The 12,493-nt window shown below is 33.6% G+C and overlaps 2 protein-coding genes across 7 annotated transcripts in view; both read right to left on the bottom strand.

The window, feature by feature from the left end:
• LOC149788803 (enoyl-CoA hydratase domain-containing protein 3, mitochondrial-like) overlaps positions 1-12,493 on the bottom strand; it is a 433,692-nt gene that overhangs the window by 76,841 nt on the left and 344,358 nt on the right. The window lies entirely within an intron of this gene.
• Positions 1-12,493, bottom strand: part of LOC149788808 (uncharacterized) — a 108,739-nt gene that overhangs the window by 40,924 nt on the left and 55,322 nt on the right. For all 5 annotated transcript variants that reach the window (XR_016424250.1, XR_016424249.1, XR_016424248.1 and 2 more), the window contains exons 7-8: positions 4,028-4,288; positions 2,822-2,940 (exon numbers count right to left, since the gene is read on the bottom strand). Coding sequence is in view for 2 of the 5 variants with exons in the window: in XM_089974931.1 (XP_089831057.1) it covers positions 2,822-2,940; positions 4,028-4,288 (380 nt within the window). In the remaining 3 variants the exon portion in view is untranslated. The remainder of the gene's footprint in view (positions 1-2,821; positions 2,941-4,027; positions 4,289-12,493) is intronic.

Raw genomic sequence — 12,493 nt, 5'->3', positions numbered from 1 at the left:
TATGAAATGTTATATATACAAACATGCATACCCATCACGACCCTATGATTTATAATGTATATGTACCAGCCACAATAGGATACTCTCTCTCAGACCTAGGAGAAGTGAATGCAGGAAAACTCCACCCGTCTGTTTCTCTTCAACCACAAGACATGTATGACGTTTATAACACACAAATCAATAAAGTTGTATATCATAATTCTGGTAAATATTCTTTTCCTTATATAATGGCCATAATATTATCATAGTTTTAATTTACAGGACAAACTCATGGTTACTATTAGCACAATATTATTTCTCTATTACCATACCACTTTTTGAAGGATGACAGTGAAAACTTTTATAAGATTTTATGTTTGAATTAAAATGCAAACTAGATTAAGTTTTCAAATAATAATTATAGCACATAATTACACTGGCATCAAAACAATATCATGTTGAATTAAGTGTGTCAAGTATGTCTGGCTGGCACCGTCACTGACTCAGAAACTAGCAACTTGTGAAGTCACTAGGATTTTGTTACTTAGTTTTGAGTTAAGCAATAATGAAAATGAATTTAGTTAGTATAATAGTGAATTGAATTGAGCTCATGAAGTTGTGATAGTAATTCTCACAATAACTTGGACAATATAGTACCTTATAAAAACTTAATAAATTATATTTATGAGCTGTTGGTTTAAGCAACTATTACACTGATATGAATGGAACTTTGGATACTGTCAAGTCAGCAAGTACACTGCTCAGGGTATCACACTGATATGAATGGACCGTTGGACAATGTCAAGTCAGCAAGGACACTGCTTGGGGTATTACAATGATATGAATGGACCGTTGGATACTGTCAAGTCAGCAAGGGCACTGGTTGGGGTAATACACCGATATGAATGGACCGTTGGATACTGTCAAATCAGCAAGGACACTGCTTTTGGTATTACACTGATATGAATGGACCGTTGGATACTGTCAAGTCAGCAAGGGCACTGCTCGGGGAGAATTGGATATATTAGTTCCTTAAGAATGTTCTAGGGTTATGTTATTGAACTGCTGAATTATGGAAGTGTGACAAACAACTAAATTGAGTATGTTAAGTTGGTCAGGACAACAGGTGCAATGATTTGAAAAGTTTAGCTATTGTATGAACTGAATACATAATATAACAAACAAAAGATCAAATATATGGAATTAAAACTAAATCTGATCTCACTTAGCTTCGGAAAATAACTGAAACAAGAAATTAACAGAATAAGAAAATTGTCATCGAATATATCACTCACTTAGACCATGCAACTAGTAGACAATTTCCACAATAAATATCACTGGGTGCTTCAAATAAACTTCAAACAAATATTTACTCTTTGAAGTATTGCCACCAGTTCTAAACTTTATACAAAAAGGTTATAAACTATGAAAGATACTAAAAGTGGAATACAAATAAAATGGTTCCAAAACAATACACAGATAAGTAATAAAGTAAAAAAATTAATAGAAATTTAATCAAAATCAAACTAAGTTTAGTGTGAATCATTCCGAAGCTGAGCCCAATCCCCATAAACAGCTCACCTGCCTGCAATGAAACTCACCATACGTATAAGACTACAACTCCAACAAGCACAAGTAAAAATGGCAACAGTAAGCAGATCAAATTGAATTTTCACATATTCTGTCTAAAATTACAAAGAGGAATTTTACACATTATATTAAAATTATACCTCATATAAAATTGTAATTCTGTCTTGTCAAATACAAATGTTTACCAACTATACTAAAAGCATGATATCTGAACAAGAATCAAGTCACGAACTGTTGTTAAAAGTGCCATTAAAACAATAAAAACCAAGTGATTTCTTCATACTTTCTGCATGGAAAAATTGTTTTTGATTTTGTAATACACATTAACAAAAGCCAGCATTATTTTGTTATACATGTAGTTTAAAATCTTAAGTGATTAAAACAATTTGTCAAAAAGTGTTGAAAAAAATAAAGCCAGCTCTGACAATAAAACCAGCTGAGACAAACTGCCAAACGTATGAGGCAATCCCCATGCACATGACGTAACATATTGAGATGGATTACCTTTTCAATTAATTAAATAACATACCCAAATTAGGTTCTGTTTAAATGAAAACAAAGCAGAAGGAAACATACCTGTCTTAAATTATCAAGAAAACTAGTAATCACGTTTATCCTGCCATTCTCTCATAATATATATGCTAATGTGTGATGTCCGCATAAATTTAGGTGGCAGGGTCCAGTTTCATAAATTGGCCCCATGGCAATTTCTTAACTTAAGGCTATGGTGTGACTTTTCCAGCTATATTTGCTTACTATTTAAAGCTCTGGATATATTTGTGAACTAGGCGGCTTGGATGACAACTATTTTCCGTTTTATCAGCCTGTTTAGTACACACTGTTTTGCAGAACTGTCATCTAGAAAAAGGGCTTGTATTTGCACTGTAAGCATCACATGGTGTCAAAAATGACCTTCGGACATGAAAATTGCTGGTAGAAATTTGGGGTTGGGGTGCATAGACTTATTTCGCTTTGAACTGCCATTGACTTCTTTGGTCAAGTGGCTAATATTTTTATGCTTTGTTTTAATATAGATATAAAAAATATGGACCTTTTTGACTTCTCTTGCGTATTTGATTTTTTATGATTTTTTTAATACTAGGTCAATGATTGCAGCATTAAATTTGTATATAAAAACCAGCCCCTGCCCCCTTAAATACAACTCATCTCGATTCTGACTTAGTTACCTACCTTTAACTCAGGTAAGTAAATGCTTTTATTTGTTCAGAGAGGAAACAACACACAACCTCACCTGAAGTAAAGGACTGTCCCAATATCATGATGAAATCGAAGAAACAGATCAAGTTCATCTATAGATATTGGAATACCTCCTGTCTGGTTCAAGTCTTTCAATAGGCTGAGAGGAATCACCTGTAGACACAAAGGAAGGTTATGATTTAGTTTCATATAGGTTCTTCTTCTCTTCATTAATTTGATACTGGTTATTTTCTTTTGAAGAAAATATAGTTTTCTTTGATGACCTTCATCTGCATATTTGACAAATATCACAAAATATACAATTAAGTGAAAATATTTTCGTTATCATTAAAATGGAAAAATGAGTCAGAACAAATTTATCAGCTTCGAAATGTATGCATTTTTTTTAACATAATTTAGTTACTTCTGATTATGCTGTTCAATCATGTCTAATTGTAAAATCTATGTTTTAATGTCCAAATGTGTCACATATTACATGCGTGTGGAAAAACAAGCATATCCAGCTACAAAGACCCCACCATACACAGTTTCTGACTTCAAATGTGCTTTCAAAGCTCTACTGATATCAACAAAGCAAAAACCTGTGCTTCATGTAATAGCAAGCAATATGTTCCCAATGTAAGATTACAAGCTCTTGAAAGGCTATCTCTCTCTTATTATCACACTAAAAACCCATAAAAAATATTCATACATTAAAAAATCACTGTGTAACTCAGTGAATCATTAAAACGAAAGTCGTAGTGGCATAATTATATGCAAAATAAGCCACAGTGCTATAATTATGACAGACTACAAGCAAATCCTGCCAAATCTACATTATGGAAGAAAGTGATTAAGTTCAATTATCATATCTGACTTAAGTCTAACAAAACAAAGTAAAAATTATATATATATATATATATATATATATATATATATATATATATATATATATATATATATATATATATATATAGCAATTAAACACTAGAAAAACCTATAAAATATATGTATTCCCTACATAATTTTAAACATTTGATGCCAGGTGTGATATACAAGACAAGAAGTTGACAATGTGGCATAAAATAAATGAAAAATGTCGATAAATTTCATTATGTTAAGAACCCATGAAAACTTATTTTGGATAAAGTGTTAACTCCATACCTTGTGAATCTATCACATATTACTGAATACTAGTTATTCCACTAAATCCAATACATAAAGATGTATCATATTTTCAATCATGTTTGTAAATTTGTACCTTCACACCAGCTGCCCTCAACCTCATCAGCTCTTGTTCCAGAGGGATCCACCGTGCAGGTATCTTCTCTCCCCAATATGGCTGCTGTGATGCCACCTCTACAATTTTCCTCTTCAAATCCTCTAGTTTTATGTCCACAACAGTGTTGTCAATGGCAAAATCTTCATCAACCAAGTGAAACCTGCTAGGTTTGTCTATTAGACAAGAGCGGATGGCTCTGAAGTATTTCTCACAGATTTCACGTACTTCATGATGGCCGCTCTAGAAATATAAGTAGATTGGTATGACGTAAGTAATGGCAATGCCACCTGCTTTATCAATGATAGCAATATTTATAGACTGTCCATGCCTATTCATCATAATTTATACATGTTCGGGGGTTGGTAACATCTGATTTTAGTTTGAACAATAAGGGGGGAACAACTTTTTAATTTCTCATCATTAAAAGGCATAATTAACAACCTCAATCCTATCTGGTGATCTGATTTGACCCAACATATATTTGTATTATGTACACTTTCTATTAATGATTTTAATATATATTTATATAACTTCTTATCCTTTTCTTTTGTTTAATGTTTTATTTTTTTAACACATCTATTCATTCATTTTATGCATCTCAATTGAAGCTGATTAAATATTTTTGAAGATTTAAATTGTTAAACAGCAGAACGTCACTAGACTGACTCATCTGTAAACCTTGAAGAATGTGTTTTGTATACAGTAAGGCTTCCCTAGGCTGATTCCTATGCAAACCTTGCAGACTAGCTGTATGTTAGTATACAGTAACACTTTCCCAGGGCGACTCCTCTCTAACTTTTGCAGACTTGTCCTCTGCTTTGTTTTTGGTACTTTAATAATAATCTTATATCCATATCTATAACAAAATATATTTAAAAAATAGAATGCTAGATTCATTCCTTCCAAATATTCCCTTTCACTTCAGAAGCATGAACAGGTATGTCTTTAAATATTACAAACTAATATCAATTTGTTTTGTTTATTTGTTTTAAAACAGTTATTTTGCATAAATGTGCATCTCACTTTAAATATAAGCTGAATAAATTGGGAGAACAATTATTTTTCAATTTTCTATGTTGATGCTCAAAGTGCAACAAAAAAAATTATCTATCATAAGCCTATTGCAATGATACATGAGGTCCAATTGTGCCTACTTTTGCTCACTTAGATAACAAAGATACACAATAGACCAATTTACTAAGCTGACCCATGTAGCATTGTAAAACATCAACCCCATACCTTGTTTCGTGCTGATTTTACCTATATTATAACAGTATAATAAAACATTATTTCCAATGATAATGTTTTTATCAGATACAAAGCTCTCACTCCTGCTCAACTTATCTAAGATCTTAATAATCTTTTTACCATGTCTTATCAATGATGTCTCCACTATGGCATAAAAGCTTAGAAAATGAGACATAAAGTCATCTCATTAGTATGTGCAAATCTCACTTATTTTAGAACCTGTGAAAGACTATGAAGATTTCAAATTTTACCCAGAGTGGTGGCAAAGTCAGCTAAATACAGAAGATTACATCATAAATATGCAGATCTTGCTTAAGTCATTAAACATATAGGGATATTTAAAAAAAAATTATTACAACTGGAAATGTTCAGTTGCTATGATGCTAACAAAATGAGTAAATAAAATGTAAGATAATATTATTAATATCCATGAATCTCGCTTACGATCATGCTCATTTACGATCTTGATAATATATGCCTATGTACCAAGTTTGATCAAAATCCTTCTCAACATGTAATCTCCTTAGTACTAACCTCACTTATGCTGCAAAATGTGTTTTTGGACACTGTTGTGTACATATTCTTGAGAAAATGTGTACTTTACTGACATGAAGGAACATAGTTCAATTACAGAGCACAAGTCTAAATTAAATGTACTCACCCAATTTGCACATAATTCTAACCATGCTATTAACTCGTCATTTTGTGACCAATGGCAGACCATTTTCAATGTTATTACAAACACTATGTATGTATGTATGTATGTATGTATGTATGTATGTATGTATGTATGTATGTATGTATGTATGTATGTATGGATGGATGGATGGATGGATTGATGGAGGGATGCATTCATGTATCTATATTACTGTTCATGTTGTTTTTATAGGTATACATAAATAAATCCTATGTTGTATTGGATCTTTACGGTTAAAAGCATGCTGTAACTCTCAAGGCCTCAAGGGAGATTAATTACATGCTGAGGTACCAGCAAAAATAAAGAACTATTATCCTTTTTAATTGACAGTATTTCACTATGAGTCTTTACTAGAAGTCTGAGAAGATGCCATGATGGCCACCACATTGGCCACATTAAATGGCTAGGTGACATCAAACTTATTTTACCTGGCATGAATGTTCCTGACACATTCATGACAATTTTACCAAATGAGTAGGATTATCAGTAAAACGATTTTCAATATGGCTACCCTTATAAAAATGCTGAATGTCCGGAAGAGGCTATCATAAGTTTAGATGAACCAGACCACAAGACTGAAGTTCCTCTTAAGTGTTTAGGAGTAGTATATAGCATTAAAGATGCTGGACTCTAAGGAGACTAACAGTCAAAAGCCATACCAAACACTTTCTTCTGGTACCTGCAGCCATAAATAATATATGTGAAAATATTAGCACTGTGTTAAAGCTGGAACTTGAATCTCTATGAAAGTGGAGCCATAAGTTTAATCTTTGTTTTGTGTAAACAGAAACTGTGAAAAATAATGGACAGATTGACTGGCAGATGAACCAGTTCATTGATTGACCATCTCCACCCAATATCTGCCAAGTGGAAATTTTGTTTACTAATGGGTACATAATTACACGGTTTCTGCCACAAAGTCTGATAAAGATTCAGACCTTTTCCAGACAAATAAAAATATTTCCAGACCAAACCACGTGACAAGTTTATTGACCCACTGATAGCAACAGAGGATTAACTTTTCAGAATTTTAGAATAAATAAAAATGGACTGATTTTTGGGGCATAACTTGAGTGCTGAATCTAAAACTGAATTCATCTTCAAGATATCGTTTCAGATAAATTCTCAGGAAGCACTGAGACAAATGCACCATCCACCATTTTTAATATTTAAAGGCACATAACCATACTATATGGCTTGCTTTACTCCTGAGTTTTTTTCTATTCATCAAACCATCATTGCCTTTTCTGCGTTGTACCAAACTGAAGTTACAGGCTCCGAAACGAGCAATTTTTGTGAATTTTTACTGCTGAGACAAGTCTGAGCTCATATGACAGTATGTATAACCTTCTGAGTCAATCATATTTCGGCATTGACGGGTGTACATCATAGTTTACTTATTTTGAAAACAGAGTCACTTGTATATGATGTATGTGCAGTGAAGAAGACAATGTCTAATTCTTCCATGGAACAGGATTCCTAAAGCTGAATTGAGTTAATGGTAAGTAAAAACTTACTTTTGCATCTGTTCTGTAATTAATGAAGGGATGTATCACAGAGTCGCAAGCATGGTACAAGTAGCTCTTTTCACCAGTTGTTACATGAGCACAGACTTGTCTCAGCAGTAAAAATTCAAGAAAATCACATGTTTCGGAGCTCGTAATTTCAGTTTGGTAAAGATAAGAAAAGTAATGTTGTGGCTTAATGAATGTACACTATAGCGAATATATCTGACTTAGGTTTTTTCCTGTTTACCAGCTTGTTCATTATAGTTCTCAGTTATTCTTCTCAGTTTATGTGGGTGTATCAGCTTGTTCACTATAGTTTGCAGTAATTGTTATTGCTTTCATGATTTGAGCATGATATTGTAAGTATATCAGTTATTCATCATTCCATATCTACCTTTTAGGAAAACTTAACCTAGTTTACAACAGATAAATAAATGGCACTACATATAATGTGACGAGCACATGTTGATGAGAAAGAGATTAAATATTTAATTCATTTTTAATCAAAGCGTAGTCAAAGTTACCTCAATATGTGGTAAAGTTCACAAGATTTTTGTAAACTCCACACATCACAGTGATGGTGGAGAGAGTAGAGAGCATTAAGAAAGAAACCCTTGCGGAAATCGGGCAGTGATAGTTGCTAACTTACTCAGGAAACGGTTAACGTGTGAATGTGCAAAGAGTTTGTTTATTGGCACAATTGATATCAACACCAGCTATCTGATGGCTTGAAGCCTACAGCTTGCCTTGAGCTATAATATAACAGGATGATAAAACCTGGCTAAAGCAAGGGAGTATCTGAAAGGTACGGTCACTTAATGTACCTCTAAAGAGTCAAGGGCAAAGTTGTTTTTGCTTTACTAACAGATGATGGCAAATTAAACATTTTTTAGGAGACAGTTGCCCATTTAAGCTGGTAGCATGATCCCTGTGTGTGTATATATATATATATATATATATATATATATATATATATATATATATATATATATATATATATATATATATATAACTCACCAGGAAACAAATACATACCTTTACAGTATAAAATGTAATATGTTTTACACTGTAAAAATCAAAAGTACTTGACAAAATCACATTTGACAATCTTGATTTCCAGGTATCACATTTGATACTACAAAGTAGTTTTGTCAATCCAAATTAGCAGGTACTTCCTTGGCACCTATGCTAAAGCCAGTAAATTTGCAACTGACCACTGGCACAAGTAACTGTAAACTGTTTGATATTGGGTAAACATATCTGGTGATTTTCATACCATTTGACAATGGGTAACCATATCTGGTGATTTCATACCATGCGATAATGGGTAACTGTGTCTCATGATTTCAATACTGTATGATAACGGGTGACCATACCTCATGATTTTCAATACTGTATGATAATGGGTAATATATCTCATGATTTCAATACTGTATGATAATGGGTAACCACATCACATGATTTCAACACTGTATGATAATGGGTAACCACATCTCATGACTTCAATACTGTATGATAATGGGTAACATATCTGGTGATTTTCATGCTATATAATATTGGTAACAATGTCTCATGATTTTCATATTTCTGTGGAACTTCAATGAGTGACACTTAAGTCTAAAAATCAACCCTCAAAACCTGTTTTAATAAAGAAGAACTGCAGGAAAGTTGACAGTGTCTGACTTATAGGTCCAGGGATTCGGTGTTCAATATCCACCCTGGCAAGGCCAGGTCAGCTGACTGTGTATGTACCTGGGAAAAGCATGTCACTCCCATTTTCAAATGATACAGACAAAACAATCAAACCTGTCTAAAATAAAGACATGACTGCCGATGGCAGAAGGCAAGGTGAAAAACCTTTTTGGTCACTTGCTGCAGAAGGCAGGGCGAAACCAGTGTTTGGTTGTGAAAAATATGGCCACACAGGACAGGTGACCAATTATTACATGAAATCTATGTCGGAAATTTTCTGGGGAGGAATTAAAATAACACTGTAATCAGGTGACCGTTGAACTCGGGTGCTGTTATGACAGAAGTGTGTAGTATTTAATAAGCCATACAAAATCAATAAACCAAGTAACCATTTTCCAGTACCACATCTGCTGTATACAAAATCCACTGCTTTAACATAAAATTCTTAGTTTCAGAAAATGGGATGCATTTAAAGACGAATCAAAAAGAATTTTTGCTCCAGGTTAGTTAGATAAAAGGATCAAGGCACTATAACTGCAAAATTAATCACTGTGAAATATTAAAATAATATAAACTGATATAAAATAAATACAAAAATATAGTCAATCAATCCTTGTGAAATATTAAATCAGTTGCATTCTTCTAAATTGTTTACTGGTACCAGCCTTTCCACTTCTTGTGCAATGTTACTGGTACTGGCCTTTCTACTCCTTGTGTAATGTTACTGGTACTGGCCTTTCCACTCCTTGTGTAATGTTACTGGTACAGGCCTTTCAACTCCCTGTGTAATGTTACTGGTACTGGCCTTTCAACTCCTTGTCTGATATTACTGGTACTGGTCTTTTCGTTCCTTATCTAATATTACTGGTACTGGCCTTTCAGCGCCTTGTGTAATGTTACTGGTACTGGCCTTTCCTCTCCTTGTGTAATGTTACTGGTACTGGCCTTTCAACTCCTTGTGTAATGTTACTGATACTGGCCTTTCCACTCCTTGTGTAATATTACTGGTACTGGCCTTTTCTTTCCTTGTCTAATATTACTGGTACTGGCCTTTCCACTCCTTGTGCAATGTTACTGGTACTGGCCTTTCCACTCCTTGTGCATTGTTACTGGTACTGGCCTTTCCACTCCTTGTGCAATGTTACTGGTACTGGCCTTTCCACTCCTTGTGTAATGTTACTGATACTGGCCTTTCCACTCCTTGTGTAATATTACTGGTACTGGCCTTTTCTTTCCTTGTCTAATATTACTGGTACTGGCCTTTCCACTCCTTGTGCAATATAACTGGTACATGCCTTTCAACTCCTTGTGTAATGTTACTGGTACTAGCCTTTCATTTCCTTGTCTAATATTACTAGTACAGGCCTTTCAACTCCTTGTGTAATGTTACTGGTATTAGCCTTTCCACTCCTTGTGTAATGTTACTGGTACTGGCCTTTCCACTCCTTGTGTAATATTACTGATACAGGCCTTTCAACTCCTTGTGTAATATTACTGGTACTGGCCTTTTCTTTCCTTGTCTAATATTACTAGTACAGGCCTTTCAACTCCTTGTGTAATGTTACTGGTATTGACCTTTCAACTCCCTGTGTAATATTACTGGTACTGGCTTTTCTTTCCTTGTCTAATATTACTAGTACAGGCCTTTCAACTCCTTGTGTAATGTTACTGGTATTGGCTTTTCCACTCCTTATGTAATATTATTGGTACTGGCCTTTTCTTTCCTTGTATAATATTACTAGTACAGGCCTTTCCACTCCTTGTGTAATGTTACTGGCATTAGCCTTTTCATTCCTTGTGAACTATTAAATCTGCTGCATTTTACATTGTGGTGAATTATTTACTGGTACAAACCTTATCGCTTCTTGTGAAATACTATACCCATTGAACAATGCATTCTGGATAAATTGTTTACTGGTACTAGCCTTTTCACTCCTGGTGAAATATTAAATCTGTTTCAAGTTACATTGAGATTACATTTTTACTGGTACAGGCCTTATCACCCCATGTAAAATATTACATTTGTTGCCCATCGTGTTGTGACAGAATTGTTTACTTCAAGACTCTCAACAGGATTTCAGGATGATGAGTCCTGGACTCTTCACTCATTGAAATCAGGAGTCCCCCCACTTATATCTGACACTCTTTGGGATAAACTCAGGAGTCCTTCACATTTAAAAGGGTACACAGGAAAATGAAAAGCATGTGCTCATCACTAACAATATAATTATTTATTTCAGAATCTTTATAATTTATATTATCACACTACAAATTATTTTTGAGTACATATAATATTAGATTTAAACATTTTACGGGTAAATTTATTTTTAAAAATGCTCCTTAAACAACATTAAAAACAAAAAAATACCGCAAGAATAAAAGTGTCAGGAGTTAGTTTCAACCCCAAGACTGATTATTTAAAATGATGTCCAGTTTTCCCACAAGTAAAACATTAACTCCATTCCAATGATGAAACTTGCATTTTACCATATATGTAAACAAGAACTACCATCATTAACTTAAATAATGGAGCAATGAAATAATACAGCAAGCAAAATTTGAGCTAAAACTTGTATTCAGAATAAATATATTAAATAGTAAACAGTGCTATATGCCTTAAGAGTTAACCCTAAAGGGGAAAGGATGGGAGATGTGGTCTATACAGTAAAAAAATAATTAATTAATCCTCATACTTACATGTATGGTACCTCACTAAATGTAGTTTGAGACTGCAAATTAGAACTGTTGTTAAGGATGAATTTACACAAGCTTTAGGTACTTATATGCAAATATAACCAAAGAAATGGAATTTTCTTCATTTACTTATTTTTTTTTCTTCATTTTATTGTCATTTTCATCACAAGCCATTTCCAGAAAAAAAAAAGATTTTGCCGACTGACTTTGAAGAGTACATTTTGAAACACATACTGTTATGACCTGTAGAAATCCCACATACTTAAATGGTATATTGCCCAGATCAGAACTTGCATAAGGTTTGATTACATTCATGATTTATATTTGCATAAATTTCATTCAACCACTGTTAAAAGAAAACAGGCCATTTATTTGCCAGTCAATGGCAAGTGCTTACATACACCCCCAACAGAACAGGGTTTTCTGGAAGTACTGTATGTCAGACCAGCATTTGGAGGGTCAGTTCTTTTCACAAGATAATTGCAAAGTTGCAGATTAACTGTTACTTAGTCACACTGGTTTCATAACTGTTTATGCAAGTCAAGCTGTCAGCTATTCTGAAAACTGGCCATGGATAACCTGAACATCAAAATGGAGATAATTATT

The sequence above is a fragment of the Sinohyriopsis cumingii genome, chromosome 11 (assembly GCF_028554795.1).
Source record: "Sinohyriopsis cumingii isolate HCF-2022 chromosome 11, ASM2855479v2, whole genome shotgun sequence".
NCBI classification, from domain to species: Eukaryota; Metazoa; Mollusca; class Bivalvia; order Unionida; family Unionidae; genus Sinohyriopsis; species Sinohyriopsis cumingii.
Note: the sequence above shows the minus strand (reverse complement) of the source record. Positions and strands in the feature narration are given on the sequence as shown.